This window comes from Etheostoma spectabile, chromosome 15 (assembly GCF_008692095.1).
Source record: "Etheostoma spectabile isolate EspeVRDwgs_2016 chromosome 15, UIUC_Espe_1.0, whole genome shotgun sequence".
Classification (NCBI taxonomy): Eukaryota; Metazoa; Chordata; class Actinopteri; order Perciformes; family Percidae; genus Etheostoma; species Etheostoma spectabile.
The window spans coordinates 6,812,147-6,829,768 of NC_045747.1; the positions used below are offsets into that span (position 1 = coordinate 6,812,147).

The 17,622-nt window shown below is 42.7% G+C and overlaps 1 protein-coding gene across 6 annotated transcripts in view; it reads right to left on the minus strand.

Annotated features, from left to right (window-relative positions):
- tnrc6c1 (trinucleotide repeat containing adaptor 6C1) overlaps positions 1 to 17,549 on the minus strand; it is a 36,455-nt gene extending 18,906 nt beyond the window's left edge. For 4 of the 6 annotated variants that reach the window (XM_032538376.1, XM_032538379.1, XM_032538378.1 and 1 more), the window contains exons 1-3: positions 17,473 to 17,549; positions 16,411 to 16,432; positions 5,642 to 5,992 (exon numbers count right to left, since the gene is read on the minus strand). In XM_032538376.1, the coding sequence (XP_032394267.1) occupies positions 5,642 to 5,992; positions 16,411 to 16,432; positions 17,473 to 17,535 (436 nt within the window). In that variant the 5' untranslated portion in view covers positions 17,536 to 17,549. Of the gene's footprint in view, positions 1 to 4,358; positions 4,894 to 5,641; positions 5,993 to 16,410; positions 16,433 to 17,472 lie in introns of those variants that run through there. The other 2 variants (XM_032538380.1, XM_032538381.1) reach the window with 2 other exon arrangements.
- Positions 17,550 to 17,622: the final 73 nt, after the last annotated feature.

Sequence of the window (17,622 nt, forward strand, 5' to 3'; positions counted from 1 at the left end):
CGAGCTGTCAACTGATCACCATCTGGTGGTGAGTTGGTCAGGGGGTGGGGGAAGACTCTGGACAGACCTGGTAAGCCCAAACGGGTATTGCGGTAAACTGGGAACGTCTGAGGAGGCCCCTGTCCGACGGACTTTCAACTCACACCTCCGCGAGCTTTTCGTGCATCCCTGTGGGAGTTGGGGGCATTGAACCTAGTGGACAATGTTCAAAGCTTCCATTGCTAGCTGCGGCGGCGAGCTGTGGTCTTAGGGTTTTAGGTGCCCAAGGGCGTACACCACGAACACCGTGTGGACACCGGTGGTCAGGGAAGCCGTCCGACTGAAGAAGAGTCTTTCCGGATATGTTGTCTCGAGGACTCCGGAGGCAGTTGCAGGGTACCGACGGGCCCGAAGGCTGCAGCCTCTGCTGTGACAGAGGCAAAGCACGGGTGTGGGAGAAGTTCGGAGAAGACGGAAAACTTTCGGTCGCGCACCAAGGTGCTTCTGGAAAACCGTTCGCCACCTCAGGAAGGGAAGCGAGGAATCATCCACTTGTATACGTAAGGGTGGGACCTTGTTGACCTCAACTGAGGAGAATAGGGCGGTGGAAGGAGCACTTTGAGAACTCCTAAATCCAGCTGACACGCCCTCTTGGTGGAGGCAGAGCTGGAGGATGATGGGGATTGTCGTCAATTTCCCTGGTGGAAGTCGCTGAGGTAGTCAAACAACTCCACAGCGCAAAGCCCCAGGGATTATGAGATCCGTCCAGAAATGCTGAAAGCTCTGGGTGTGGAGGGGCGTCTTGGTTGACACGCCTCTTCAACATTGCGTGGAAGTCTGGGACGGGTCCTAGGAGGTGGCAGACCGGGGTGGTGGTTCCCCTCTTCAAAAGGGGGACCAGAGGGTGTGTGTCCAATTACAGGGTATCACACTTCTCAGCCTCCCTGGTAAAGTCTACTCCAAGTGCTGGAAAGGAGGGTTCGGCCGATAGTCGACCTCGGATTGAAGAGGACAATGCGGATTCCGTCCTGGTCGTGGAACAACGGATCAGATCTTTACTCTCGCAGGATCTTGGAGGGGGCCTGGGAGTATGCCCAACCTTCTACAGTGTTTTTTGGATCTGGAGAAGGCGTATGACCGGGTCCCCCGGGAGAAATTGTGGGGTGCTGCGGGAATAGGGGTGAGGGGGTCCCTTCTTAGGGCCATCCAATCTCTGTATGACCAAAGCGGAGCTGTGTCCGGGTTCTCGGCAGTAAGTCGGACTCGTTCCAGGTGAGGGTTGGCCTCCGCCAGGGCTGCGCTTTGTCACCAATCCTGTTTGTATATTATGGACAGGATATCGGGCTAGTGGGGCGGGGAGGGTTGCAGTTCGGTGGGCTCGGGATCTCATTGCTGCTTTTTGCAGATGATGTGGTCCTGATGGCTCATCGGTCTGTGACCTTCAGCACTCACTGATCGGTTCGCAGCCGAGTGTGAAGCGGCTGGGATGAGGATCAGCACCTCTAAATCTGAGGCCATGGTTCTCAGCAGGAAACCGATGGAGTGCTTTCTTCGGGTGGGGAGTGAGTCCTTACCCCAAGTGAAGGAGTTTAAGTACCTTGGGGTCTTGTTCGCGAGTGAGGGACATGGAGCGTGAGATTGGTCGAGAATCGGAGCAGCCGGTGCGGTATTACATTCCTTATCGCACCGTTGTGACGAAAAGAGAGCTGAGCCAGAAGGCAAAGCTCTCGATCTACCGGGCAATTTTCGTCCTACCCTCACCTATGGTCATGAAGGCTGGGTCATGACCGAAAGAACGAGATCCAGGGTACAAGCGGCCGAATGGGTTTCCTCAGGAGGGTGGCTGGCGTCTCCCTTAGAGATAGGGTGAGAAGCTCAGTCATCCGAGAGCTCGGAGTAGAGCCACTGCTCCTTCGCGTCGAAAGGAGCCAGTTAGTGGTTCGGGCATCTGGTAAGATGCCTCCTGGCGCCTCCCTAGGGAGGTGTTCCAGCACGTCCAGCTGGGAGGAGCCTCGGGGAAGACCCAGGACTAGGAGAGATTATATCTCCAACCTGGCCTGGGAACGCCTCGGGATCCCCCAGTCGGAGCTGGTTGATGTGGCTCGGAAAGGGAAGTTTGGGGTCCCTACTGGAGCTGCTGCCCCCGGCGACCCGATACCGGATAAGCGGATGAAGATGGATGGATGGATGGAAAATTTAAATCGAGAAGATAATAAGCAGATTGACCCATATTAAAAGATATAATTAGTTTCAGTTCTAAATGTGTTTGCATTTAAACTGCAAATAAACTAAAATTAAATACAATATATGTTTACATAATGCATGCGTTAGAGCAACATAAACTGTATCTATTGAAGATTGTCAATCTTAGGCACTAAATGAGAGTATTGAATAATCAAATCATTATTAAATTGTGCAGCCACAAATGTGAAACATCTTTGAAAAAACATCAACCGTAGACCAAACCTAGAAGATATCGTAGGCCCAGCACAAATAACACTTGGCAGCCAAGTCTGCTACTGTTGAATTGGCACAGATAGTTTGTTGAATGTTAACTGAATTGTATTAATCCAGGAACAAACAACAGCCACTTAATGACAGGGACTGCACAGCAATCTATGCAAGAAATTATGTTTCGTACAAATGCTTTCTTTGTAGCTACTTTGCTGTTAATGCAATGCTATTATCTCAAGGGAAAAGAATAACCAAGGGACAAAACATGTCTTCTAAAAAGTACACATCTAAGACATCTGGTTGTCATGTTTGCCTGTAAGTATCCTCTTTCTCCTCCTCCTCCTCTAAAGGATAAACCAGGTCAAGGGCTTTCACCAGCATGCCAGTCTTAAAATAGCTTGGTCTCTCACGCCTCCTACATGCAAAGGGCCCTGGGCTATAGATTTTTTGCTAAGCAAAAGGCAACATTGGGAGAAGGCTATAATAATGGGAAGATTGACAGACTTACATATAGTATGTGCAGCCTGACTAATCCTGGCTGCCCTGGGGCCAACAAGGGTATGTGTGTGGTGGAGGAGGCGAACACGTGTGCATCAGAGAACAACGAGAATGGCAGAGAGAGCGAGAGGAGCATGGGCACAGAGCAAACTATGCTCTGAGCATTTGTGGTTAACAGGGAGCTGATGTTTAATCACATCACAAGACGTCCCAGTCCTCTTTGAGGGGATTCCCATGGCTCTTTTACAGCATCATCAGCAAACATTATGAGCACATCAAGTCTAGCATGCATATACTCTCCCTGTTCCCCACTAGACATAATATGAGCATAGTAGCTACATTTTTCTTTCACTTGATGATGCCTTTTTACATGAAGATGTTGTTTGTTGGTGTTGGCCTCTATCATGCTTAGCAACTACAATGCAGGTACATAAAACATTGATCATTGTTTTACGGGCTTTAACTAGATGGTGTTAGAAAAATGCAAAAGGAGCAGCTAGAAATTGTATGTGCTATAGCCAACACAGAGGAGTACAAGCTAATTTGATGAAGTAACAGTCATACTAAGGCAGAGAATGCAAGGGTTGCTGCATTGTTGCCACACAAAGACTGATAAATGCAATTAATTTGTATGCATATAAAAAGGGATTTGCCTATGTCATTTAATTAAATACCCCCAACAACCATAATATATTTTTTTTATATCTTATATCATTTTATTAATCTTTTAGATTCATATTCAGTATTTACTTAAATTGATTGAAATCCGAACATTTGTCTTGAACCTTGACCATTAAAAGCACACCAGTAGTTGCAGCTCCTTGCCTTTACAGCAGAGTAATACTGTATGTGTCAGAGCAGAACAGGGACACATACAGCTAAGACGGCAGAGGCCGACATGTGACTGGGTAATGAAAACGGGGTGAGGTGGAATCAGCGGATGAAGAGAGGAGGGAGAGGGGAGGGAATGAATGCAGCTAGTGTGTGCCTACTGTTAGCTCTCTGCAAGAAATGAAAGCAGGGAGGGGGACAATTGTTTTATCAGCAGACAAGGGTTTAGGGACAGGGATGGAGGTGGGTTTACCTGGAGCGTTCTGTATAGCGAGCGTGTTGAATAACATTGCTGAATATTTTACAAACCAGAAAATAAGCTGTGAGGTTTTCCGACTGCCACATTAGATGGTTAAAGAGACAGAACAGAGAAGGGAGATAGAATGGAGCGTCATGTGCAAAACTTCTCTGTTCTTCAGTTCAGCATGCAGTCTCTGTAGAGGTATATACACGAACACCTCCCACTTGACTGTCTTTCAGTCTGTAAGGTTCTCCTGTCTGTCTGTCCTAATGTAATCCGTCAGTTCAAAGACACACAGAGAGTAAAAGCAGAGCAGGCTTTCCAGAGAGGGGCGGAGAGAAGCAGCAGCTTTTACCGTAAGCCATGAGTCACTTCAGCCCACAGTACTGGACCTCTGCCATGCTCGCTCGCTCCTTCTTTCTTTCCTTCTCACACAGTCTTTCTATCAGTGCCAGGTCAGGCCCACTGAGGCGCCCAGCCAACTAGCTTGCTCCATATGGCTCCTCCTCCAAAAACAAGAAATACTGTAAGGCTGGTCACCAATGCTCAACAAAGAGTGGGAGGATGATGATGAGAGAGAGAGGAGGATGAGAAAAAAAATGAGGACAGGGTAAACATCTCATCGTCATGGAGATAGAGCAGCATTCAAACAGCATCAGAGGGTTTGGACAAAGCTCAGACATACTCATGGTAAAAATTGTCTTCCTTCCCAGACAATGAAACATGCCAAGTGCCCTAAAAATAATTCTATCACAATCTTCAAAGAGCCCTGTGACTTTATTAAGCAATAAAAGACCTTTACCTCTTGGAAATACATAACCTGGTTTACTGTGGAAATCACCACACACTCACCAACTCACACTCACACTCACACTCACTCACACTCACACTCACACACCCACACACCCACACACACACACACACACACACACACACACACAACACACACACACACACACACACACACACCACACACACACACCACACACACACACCCACACACACACACACACACACACACACACCACACACACTTTCCATTTATCTATCCCTGTATTCCTCTATCCCCATTTCTAATTCCCAGCCAGAGTCAAAATAAACAATAGCCTCTGTGATGAAACGATGCACGGCTCTACAGGTACACCAGGCTGTAACAATCACAGTGCCATACAAAAAGTAGATAAAGCCACTGTTATTCAAGAATGCCAATGACAGTTTATGCAAAACATGACTACTATAGGGCACAGCTGATAAAAGTTTAACAACTGTCAGAATGGGTTGTAAAAAATAATGTCAACATCACACGTACAAATATAACCTAAGTTATCTGGCTGCAAGAAAATGCGGGTAAAAGCTTGTAGTGTGAGTTTACAAAACGTACATGACAACAAAAGGGCACAGAGTTTTCACATCTTAAAACTATCAAATTTGCTACTGAATTCCACTCATCACCCTCAGTAAAGGCAATGTCACATAACAGACATACTGAAAGGGATTCACAACAACATTACAGCAACCCCTTTTTCCACATGGACAGAAATAATTTTCCAATATGCGTTAATTGCATTCCCCTTTAAAACCGAAAAAAAAGAAATGGAGTAAGAGATAGTGACTCGCCAACAGAGTGTCTCGGCTGACCTGTAGGCAGGCTGGCTGTGGAGGAAGAGGAGCAGGAGGGAGAGGAATGTATGGCTACTGCTGCTGCAGGTTCAGTAGTGGCGGGACGTCCCGTTGTGGTGAGAGACAGAGTCCCGGAGGGCAAAGGCTGGCCCCTCTTCAACAGCTGTTTGTGCTCCTGCTGGCGGAAGCGAGGGGGCACCTCTCTTGGTGGGTAGCGCTGCTGGAGCAGAGTCTGGGGCTGCTGTGCTGTCTGCGGCTGACATCCAGAGGGGGCGCGCTTGCCATTGCCACTGCTAGGGGGTACAGATGGGACGGCACTGGGGTTGACGGGGGGAAGAGGGATGGGGTCGAGCTTGGCAGATTCTGGCACTGAGAAGATGGGAGGGTGGTGGGGCACAGGTAAAAAGAAAGCAGAAATTCAGGGATGAGGAGGCGCAGTTGTTGAGCGAACTAGCATTAAAACAATTATTGACTGAAAAAAAAAAACTTAACTGATTATATTTTCATTTTATTTGACATTTTACTTACTGTTAGTTTCTGACCTAGCGCATATAAAAAAATAAAAAAAAAAGATTATTTTTTTTTACTGAAAAAGCTGCTGTGGTTAAGCACTTTCCCCACTGCCTATTTTTAAAGGCATGGTCACTTTTGGATTGGGGCCGTAACGTCAAATTCAGAAAGGCAAATAAGGAGAAATGCACAAGATTAGCTGACTTTCCTGGCTGGCTGAAGCTTGACGCTAGGAAGTGGTCAGTCTAAACCATGGCTGCTCTTTGGAGAACCAAAGAACTGTAATAATCTCAGGATGGTACTGTAATAAATCTTTAGCTTTTTGCCAATAAACAACTCTTTCAGTCTGCTTTGGTGCCTAGTCACAGATTGAAAGTGATGAAGAAGTACCAGATAGGAATGTCAGACCTATCTCCACAGCACTGTGGAGTAAGGACTACACCACAAATGCATTATCCAGAATAGGAGGAAAAATCTCTCTGGGCTGCTTGCATCTTTTTGTTAAACAAGTCACAAAGTAAATGCAAGATATTATTTGTAATTCTTTAGAACCATTCACCGAAATAAGCAAGCAGGACTACTTTATTGCAGAATTCATTCTCAGCAAAACCTGCTATTTTTAGCCAATAATGTTAGCTTGCTAGCTCAGAGGAGGTTCTTGTTGTTTCCCGTAGCGAAGGGATTTTGACACCTAGTTAGTCGCCAGATATCCGGCTTGTCAGGCTTATCCTGGCAATGTACTTCCGTTGATCCAGACTAAAAGTCAGATCATGGATTTATATCTGCCTGCTGCATTATTGTGGGCTATTGTCTCCATCAGAACAGTACATTTAAGAGTTCTCAGCCCCATCAACATAAGCTATTTATGGTTTGTAGCAGGTTGGGGCCCCTGAAAGGATCAGCTCTCAGTGTTTTACCAATGCTGTTATTGAACCGTTTCTACGGCTGCTGAAGCCAAGTGCTTGGGTCCCACACTAGCTTTAGTTACCATTAGCAACACAATGTAATTTTATCTCTCCCACTCTTTAACACACACACACACACACACACACACACACACACACACACACACACACACACACACACACACACACACACACACACACACACACACACACACACACACACACACACACACACACACACACACACACACACACACACACACACACACACACACACACACACACACACACTTCTACAACTAATACTTTACACATCAAGCAGTTACGGAGGTCGTGTTTCTGGCCACCTTGCAAACGTAGGTCTAATATTAGCTCTCTTTTATCTCCGTTTTTGGTGACTACTTATTTCAATGAAAGCAGCTACCTGCTGTAGCCCAAAACAATGGTATTAGAGTGGTTAGATTAAACACAATGAAACAGCAAAGTTGCAAGCCGGACAACTAACAATAAACTGGAAATCAACATAAAGCTCTAAAAAGCTGCAGGGAGCTACAGATTCACGTAATAATTCTCTGTGGGTTCATCACCATGGGCGATGCCTCTCACATTATATATAATCATTTGATAAATTGTTATTCTTAAAATATTGATTACAGCTGCTTTAAAGACAAGCTTCACATTCAAATGTGCAAACTGTAAACAAGACATGTCACTTTATTTTCTAAATATTGTCAAAGAAAAGAAGCCAAAGCTGTTAAGTGTAAAGTCTTCGGCAGGCTAATACACTGTAGCTGAATGCAGCCGTGCAAGGTTAGAGGTCACCACTAAGTCAAACAGGATGATCAGCTCTGGGTCAAAGAGCTGCTACTGGGTGCGATGCATTATGGGACACAAAGTACACTGTGTGTAATCGTCTCAGTACATTTGATTACATAATAGAATAAGCTGGTAAACTAGAATGTAAACAGGATGCAAAAAATGTGTTGGAGACCGTAACACAACAGCTGATCTAACATTATGTGCAGCCAGAGAAAAATGGTATTTGAGTTCTTTCAATAAAATACAGGAGGGGGAAAGGAGGAAAAAAAACCTTGTCATGCAGCAACCAAAAGAAAAAGAAAATCTTTGTGTGGCCGTAATGAGTTATAAAGAGCAGTGCTTCGCCATTGGCTGCCGTCCCAAGTGTGTGCAGTGAAGCAATGAATAACTTGCACACATGTGGTCAGCCTGACACACAGAAACACAAAGAGTTATGTAATGCTGAGGCCCACACTAAGGGGAGAGGACAGGATGGTGTTGTGGAATATACAATCACACAGCCTTGTAAATACCAACAGACTGATGTTCACTCACATATTACAACCAATTACTTCTCTTCCTTATTTTTCTGCGTATGTGTTTGTGTCTGTCATGCATGTGTGGGGGGTGGGGGTTTTCTCTGTGATTTTTGCCTGCAGTACCGCAAACCCTCTGTGGGCTACAACCACCGTATGCATGGTCTGATCCAGTTTCACCCGCATTCGTCTGTGTGTGTGTCTCCCTCTCCCTGCAGCTCAGGAATCAGGGGGGAAGCTCGAGAGCTGGAGCTCGCCTCTCATCGGATTTCTCTACATCTGCTCCATTTCCTCTCCTATCTTGTGCTTCATCCCTCCCCACCTTCCCGTGCTCTCCTCTCCCTTTCTCCTTCATTCACTGTGATCTACAATTATCCTCTCATCATAATTACACAATTAGGGGCAGCAGATAATTCCCCGACAATTCTCCACACTGATTTTAAAAGGTGATTTCCTCCTAAAAACAGAGGACTTTGTGGATGTGCCACAATATATAATAATAGTTATGAAGGCAATCATTATACAGTTGGGACTCTCTGATGTGTGACGTAAATTCTTCTGGAAGCTGGGAGAAGGGGGAAGCTGGCTGGCTGCTCTGTCTGACAATCAGAGGAGGGAGAGCGAAAGAGAGACCACGCGGCAAGAGAAGGAGATAGAGCAGGGAGGTTCAGTGATGAAGAGAATGATGTGTGTGTGGAAGACAGTCTCCACCCCCTTCCTTGCTCCAATGTGAACTCGAGTCTCACTGCCGGAAACCAGCTCTGGTCTAAATCCGCTTACAATTACGAACACATTTACGTATAATACGCCACGCTGCAGTGGATCATTCTTCTCATGGCAACTACTTGAGTCCTGCCCACTTCATCAAAGTGACCGATACATTCAGGCAAAATAATCAAATAATTGCAATTATGTTCATGATGGAAATCACAGACTGAATCTGGTCAGAAAGGGGATCAGGAGAGAAACAAGTAAATACCTCTGACATCAGCAAGGTCTGGCTTATTAAGCATGAGTCTCACAAGGCAGTGCTTTGCAGGAAAAAGTGAAATAGAATAATAAGACATCTGAGTCACTTTCGCTAACAGCCTATATGCAAAAACACAGTGCTCAGCTGTGCGAGTGCACAGGAGAATTCCCAGTTCATCAAAGATGCACATCAAACCGTGGCCTTGGGGCTGTGTGCTCTTCACGCAGAGGAAGACATCTCATTTTCCACTTTAAAAAGGGGTCTTAATTTTCTGAGAGGAAAGATAATAGCATGCTTGCTTGACTGTTTAAGACCTAGAAGTTGGGGGGAGGTTGTCTTGGAAGATAGAGAGGTAAGGAAAGGTAGGTGGAAAAAAGGAGAGGGCCCTTATGTCTCCCTTTACAAGAAGAAAAAACAGGCAGCATGACCTTGAAGATAAAGGGTTCTTCTGTGTGTGAGCATTGTAAGTGGAAGACCATAGATACAAACTGTTCATCACCCACAGGAGAACTTTCATAGGTAGACCAGCCAATGTAAGTATAACTTAAAGAAATGAAGCGGGGTCCTTGGCACTCTGTGAAAGGTTTTCAGATTAATTATAAAAATGTGTCTTTATTTTCTCACAGAAGGCTTTATAGTTCACAAAAACAATTTAATTTTAGGGGGTCTCCAAATATATCCTCTATCTTCTAAGGGGTCATTGGTTGAAAAATTATTGAGAGCCTCTGATTTAAAGTCCCTGTTATACTCCGTTTAGTCAGATTCCTTGTATGCTGTAAAACAATTACACCAACAATTTCACAACAGAAGACTACTGCTTAGCCAGGGATTTTTCTAAACAAAAAGGTGCTGTTCATATGAACTTTGTTAAGCATGTCAACATGACTGAAGTGAGGAGGCATTTTCTTCTTGCTGAGAACATTAAATATTGTGCAGAGATCATGCCATTTATCAATTGATACTGGCACAGCTTCAAATGTGGACCTGAGTAAAAGTGCTTGGGAAATGGATCACTGCCGATTCCAATACTATCCGTACAAGTTTACTTACAGGTTTAATAATAGCACCATGCGGTCTCTGCTTTCCATTCATCAAAGTGGATCACCTTACTCTTAGAGAGTATACACGGATAGGCATGCAAAAGTTCAGTTTGTTTGTGATAATAAGCTTTCTGTGGCTGAGCTTTTAATCAGCCAAGTTATGGCCTGAATGAAGTTTTTGAACACTAGCCAAAGAACATTCTCTAAACCGGGTGGATGTGCCCGTAGGATGCATGCCTCTATTCAAACAGGCAGGTTGGCTGGCTTCTATAAAACTATCATTTCATAGACATGGCAGCACAGTCAGAAATTCTGTGTGATCGGTGCGACAGAATAAAATTCAACAAAGAAAAACAGATGCGAAGGAATCTGGAGGATGCAGATTTGGTTAAAGGTGCCCTGCCACCAGAGATGGGTAGAAACGAGTTACATTTACTTGAGTAAGTTTTTTGAAAACATTATACTTTTAGGAGCAGTTTTAAATCACTATACTATTTACTTGAGTAGATTTGTGAAGAAGAAACAGTACTCTTACTCCGCTACATTAGGCTACAATGAGCTTGTTACTTTTCTTTTTACGTCTTGGGTATTCTACGCATCGTTTTCATACCCGAAACAGCACCTACATTATGTGTGATTGAATGCTTGTGTTAAAAAATTAATCAGATGTTACTCAACAGTTACTCAGTACATGAGTAAGGGTAAAAAAGTCCTCATGTAAAATACTCAAGTAATTATTTGGATATTATTCTGAAGAAACCGTTTTTACTTGCTTTTTTTTTTTTTTTTTTTTAAATATGTTAGGTCTATATGGGTTTGTGTTATGTTGTGAATGGAAAATTAACTGCTACCTCCTCTGTCAGCTCTAGCCACTGAATAGAATAGAAATAAGCGGAGAAATCAGGCCAATTACAAAAGCTGGTTAGGCTGACGTCATGTTGCCTGAGTTCATTACTATTCATGATCTCACCCAGTTGGGCTGGGTAAAGGATACTGATTGCCAGGCTCCTATTGGCTAGCTTTTAGCCAATCAGAGTCATGCACCTTAGATTGTTGAATTTGAATGAGAACTGGCACATATTGAGCTGAGTATTCCTGCAGGCTTTCTATGCCACGCTAGAATGGCTTGAAACAAGGTAACAAAGGCGTCTTTTCCACAAACAAATGTCTTCAGACATTACCACAAAGTAAGGAAATACGTGTGGCAGGGCACCTTTAACCACACTAACTGTAAACCCATACATAAACATGAAGAAATTATAATTTCTCTGTAAAAAAAGCCCTTTTATCCAAGTGTGTGCATCATGTTTGACAAACTCTTTATGATCGATGCCTTCTCTGTAGCCACTGTCTTTCAAGTGTATTGTATATCTGGTGTTGCTACTAAAGTGTCATACTCTAATTAAAGCAAAAGGGAAACATGGGAAATACTAGATCCTTTTCAGATGTCTATTAAAGAGGAGGCAGCAGAAAGAGTATCAACGAATCATGAGCGACCATATCTTTTCTCCTGTGGGCTTTAAAATGTGAGCAGCGAGAAGATTAAAGGGCTTAATTAGAAGTGAATAAATATGACAATGTAGTTAAGAAGGAAGCCCCTACCTCGCTGCATCACATTCAACGCAGACCAAAATCTATTTAAAAGCACTTGATGTCTGACAGCACAAAGTGAAGAGCATAAGGCTAAATAGTTCAGAACATTTATTAAATGGTAACTAGATTTCTGAATGGTCCCACACCTGAGCTGGATAAATACTGTAGGTCATCATCACCAGGTACTCATACCAGCGACAATCACTCTCGTCTTTTAATAGGTGTTTCTAGAACTATTCATTTCATGGCATGTAGAAACAACACCATGAGAGCCGGATGACAGATTAGAGGAGAGTTGCCTGTATGCCCGCTGCTCTCAAAAGACAGGTGGAAGACCGACAGAGAGCTTCCCTGGACTCATCACTCCCCTATCCCTGGCCTTTTTTTGCCAACAGCTGCAGGCAGACCAGATTCCACTGTCTGTTATGATTTAGAGGAAGTGATGTGTGAAAGAGAGTTGAACGTCCTGTCCTCCTGACCTGGGCAGAAACCGCTGGTTCATAAAGAAATTGCAAGAGGCTGCAATTGTCACACACATTGTATAATATAAGATACCTGATTTATTGTTTTCTTCAAACTTAGCAATTTCTAAATCAAAAAAAGGATAATAACTTGTCAATTTATCAAAAATATATTTTTAGACATTTTTTGTATAACCACAGATTTGCCCTGTGCAACCTAACTTCTCAATGCCATAACCAAATATCCCAGCTGCCTTAACAGTCAGCTCCAGAATAACTTCACGTGATATAAACACACATTTCTTCCTCACTAACCTGCATGTTTCGTAAAAAGAGAAGATAGATTGTTCATCTATCAGAAGCAATAGCTTAACTTAACTCTTAACATCAGTGTGGCATTCACACTTCACATTACACTGTGCCCTAAAAAGATATTTACCGACAAAAAACTAATATGCACAATATATAGCGTAACACTCCACAGCTGCAAAATCCAGTCGTTACCCTTGTTGCTCTTTAAAATGTGGTTTATCCTCGCCATTGCTGCATCCATTTAAGCTGTGCTCATAAGACGTATGTAGTAGAGGCGGTGACAATGTCAAGCGGCACACTGGCATGAATTCTCCTCTGATCACACCACAATTTATGACTCTCCAACACAAAGTGCTGGGCGTAATTAAGCGAATGTGAAAAGGCAAATTAATCTGTTATGAAGTTACTGCCGTGACACTGCTTTATAATAATGTTATCTTCTATTGCGCATGTAAATGTGTGCTTTGAGATGTTTGTATGTTGTGCCCTATCTTATAGTGAAGTGAACGCACAGCATGACCAGCAACACAATAGCTAATTAACCCTTAGAAATTAACTCTACTACAGCTTGTTGGTGGCTGAATGCATCTGCTGTGACACATGCTACGTAGCTATGATGGGGCCAATAATTATTACTGTTACAATTATCTGGTAATTTCTTGAGGATGGCTGGCCAGTGGCAGAGAAATTAAATTCTTTGACAGGAAGTCACGCTGCTTTTTACTATGCCTTATGTGTTTATTTATCTGCTCTGCTGAAACAAACAGCGCACAAAGAAATGAACTGATTTTGTGTTCAGACTGCTACTTGGCCTCCTTTCATGAATGATGATGAACATAAAGAAAAGAGGATGAGAAAGAGGATATTTTATGCTACTATTACATGGGGGGAAGGTTACTATGTGGTCACTATGTTTCACTTACTTCTAATGAAGAAGTGCCAAAAAACAAAGACTTGAACATAAGTTCAACAAGCTGTTACAATGGTTGCCAAATTTTTATTTTTATATATATATATATATATATATATATATATATATATATATATATATATATATATATATATATCTCAGCTCAGCTTGGAAGCAGACAGAGACCCCCCTTTTCAGGCAATTTTGGTCTTGTTGACTAGTTCTTATGAGGGAGTTCAACAGAAAGCTTTCACACCATCCCAAAAGAACCGTATTAACCAGGCAAATGCACCAGGTTAGGTGTGAAAGCACCATCATAGGTATTTGGAGATGAATGTGCTACCTTTGCTAATTAAATTCATAACATTCTCAGTATGGGTTAGTGAAGCAGAGGGGTCTGTGTAGTATTTGTGAGTAGCATTAAAAAAAAATTGAGTAAATCCATATGTGTGTGTTTGCACAAGCACACAATGCACATACGCCTGTCTGTCATATAAGGGGACTGGTAGAGTGACAGTGAGTGCCTGTGTGTATGTGTCTGAGAAGTGAGCCAGTAGACGTTTTCTTCAGATGGCCCCCTCAGCTGTGCCGGCAAACAGGAAACCGACATGCATTCTCGGTTTCACATGGCTCCGTCTGTTTCTTTTGCTCTCGCGTGCCCTTTTCCAGCTCTCTCAAATCAACCAAAGGCACTGTGTTTTAGCAGCTGTCACTCTACACTTTGCACAAATGTAACTACAAAAATAAATTTCATCTCTTTGCTTACAGCCCACTTTCTTCTGCTCTCTCTTGCTGGTCCCAGAGTGGGCCTCTCTTCTTAACTAGACAGGAGGTGGTGTAGTGTTACTATGGTGCTTGTGGTCTGCCTGGAGATCTCCTGTATATAGATGCCTGTTTATTCAGCCTACACGCTAGCCTTGTTTTACTAATTAGCTCCCAGTGTATCCTTCATTAGTATCAGATACAATCTGCCTCTCTTTTTTGATAAATCACTCATGTGTTTTTTTTTTATGTTATTATTTTATGGTGAATAAGCCACTATATCATTAAACAATACACAATATCTTTAAATATTTTTTAAATCTGAAATGAGCTCTAGATTTTAGGATGTTGCTCTGTATCTCTGAAATGTATTTGTGGTGAAACAAAAATACAGACATTTTTTCCAATTTAATCTACAGATTGATAAGTTAAAAATAATTAATACAATTTTAAAGATTTATTGTCAAGTACGATTTTTTTGGTCAATAAACTGACCAAAGCATCACCGTCACATGGCCAAAGAGGATTTATATGAGCATATCGGAGTGCACATATATACAATATGCTTAAAAAGTCATATGTGACATTTAAAGGGGTGACAATCGCAGTAAAATTAGGTCACAGTATGTTGCTGTTATGAGCAGCCGTTATGAAAATATGGTGCAAATCACAGCCTAGTTTGTAGATGGGGAGAAAACCCTAGTGTGTGTGTGTGTGTATAAATATACATATACGCATACACACACACACACACACACACACACACACACAAAATATAGGTCAATTTCCGGATGCTGTGAAACAACACAAAAGACAAAGAGAATAGTAACACAGCCAACCCAGCTCACATTCATTAGTTATAAGTGACTCAGGAAAGAGGAATAAAGGGTGGGAGCCCCCCCTCTGGTGACATTATAGCCTCATTAACTCATCCTTCTGGGAGAAAGTAGGTGGTCAAGGCACTGCCCCTTGACGATAGAAAGTTAACAGTTGTAGAACCATAAGAGGAGAACTTACTTCTTTCTACTAGTCTAAATTCACACAAACACATTTGTCTGAACCCAGCTTTGGGCACAAAGACACTAACACTGTAATTAGGTGTCATTCTGTTACTGCCAAAGTCTGCCAGAAGTTCTAATCAGATTTCACCCTGCCCATCCCTTGCAAGACATTAAGTCCCTCTCCCATCTGCCGGCTCATCTCAAACAGGAGATCTGCTCCTGGGCTGACGAACTGTCCAACACTGCCTACCCGCCTCTCTCTGGTCATTAAGAGCACTGGCTTAGGGAGACAAAGTGAAGAGTGGGTCTGCAACTGCCACAATGCAGGAGTTTAAAACCTGCAAGCTAAGGACACTTTTCCCTTCAGAAGTCACCTTTCAATCAACAAGTCTTTTTTTACATTTCCTTATGTTTTCTTACTCTTATGAGATTTCTCCTCAACTCTAACCTCCTAGGCATGCCTGATGAGCTCACAAGAAGGCTAGAGGAGCAGCTGCACCATCCCTATGCTCCTTATTAGTCTTGTATGGGCACCTGGCCTCCATTTTGGCTCAGGTAGTATGGACCACCTGGCTGCTGCTAATGCTTTTAGTTAAAGATGTTTGAATATAATAAAAGCTAATGCTTCATTTTCAAATTACACAGCAGTGAACAGAGATCAAATTGAGGCTCTGAGGCAAAAAAAAGCAATCCAGCACAAGAGTTATCCATCTAATTAGGAGGATACACAATTTAACACACCCACACAATAAGTCTCCCTACTGTTTGAAAACATTGTATCACAAACTCATTGCAGGGATCATGGCAGACAAACCTGGCAAAATGTTGCCTGCACAGAGAAACTGTGTTATCACATGTGCAGCATGATTCACATTTGCGGGCAACTAAAAAAGTAAGGTAAGTAAATTACATTTGAGCTAACTATTTTATATGTGTGGCAGAATACACTAAATAAATTAAGTTTAATTCAATAAGTCACAAGCACTCACCTTTGGTTATCTGTTCTGTGGCCTGAAAAAGAGAAAAAAAAACTAATTAGCAATAAAATGAAGACTCAGAATAACTTATAATAAAGCATTAACCATCTTTTATAAGTATGGCACTTTTATTGAATTGAAATGCACTTGAGTTGTCTTTGCCTCTTCGGTGTTTGTTTTGTGATTTTTGATTTTTGTTACATAACTAATTTGTTCTGCTATTTTGGACAAGTCTCTTTTGGTGTCGTAAGGCTGCCGTGCATCACCCAGGTGGGTGCTACACATTGGTGATGGTAGAGAGTAGTCCCCCCCCAAAGCACTTTGAGTGTCTATGATAAAGCGCTATATAAATGTAATTAATTATTATTAATTATGACAGTGTTGGAGCAACTAGCCATGGCACTTGGAACAAAATGTCCAGGGGCTGGTTCTGCTCATCTAATAAAATGCTAAAAGGTTCTTGTTCATTCGTGCCGCTTGAGGTGGGAAGTGGGTTCATTACTCTTGTGGCTGGAGTGGGAGTAAAATAGTAAATACAATACAATAATACAAATGCTCCTCTTATACATTGCGAAACAAACATTTTTTCACCAACACTGACAAGAAGCATCAAGGATACATGACATGTATTACGGAGAACAGCAGGTAAACACTGAAAACAGATGACCCACTAAAGGAACAAGTGAAGAGGAGGGTTGGAGGTGGGGGGCTGCAGGGTAAATACTATAATATTCAAGTTAATGCTTCTGTGGAAACACACATGACAAATTGCATGTGCTCAATATGCATGTGATCAATGTTCTGTAACTTCAGCAAAAACACCTGAGCACCACCAAACATTTTAAATAATACAAAAGATTTTTACCCTCAACTGCTGTCTGAGATTTGTTGAGAAAAAAGGAAGTGGATGCATTTCTTTTCATTGCTGGGGGATGTTGGCCATGCATGAACTCCCACTAAATGAGGGTTTATAGTATCTTACCATGTTGGTTTTGATGAAATGGTAGGCAGAGGCAATTCAAGCTAAAAGACAAGTGTATTTGTGTCAAATGAGAGGGCCTGCCACTGGCTTACCCTTTTCTGAGCAGCTTCTTTCTTTTTCTTCTCTTCTTGCTTTTTCTTTTTCTTATCTTCCATCAAATGGTTCTCTTCTTGTGTTTTTTTGCTTCTTCTCACAGCTTAAAATACAAAGAGAGAGAGAGAGAGAGAGAGAGAGAGAGAGAG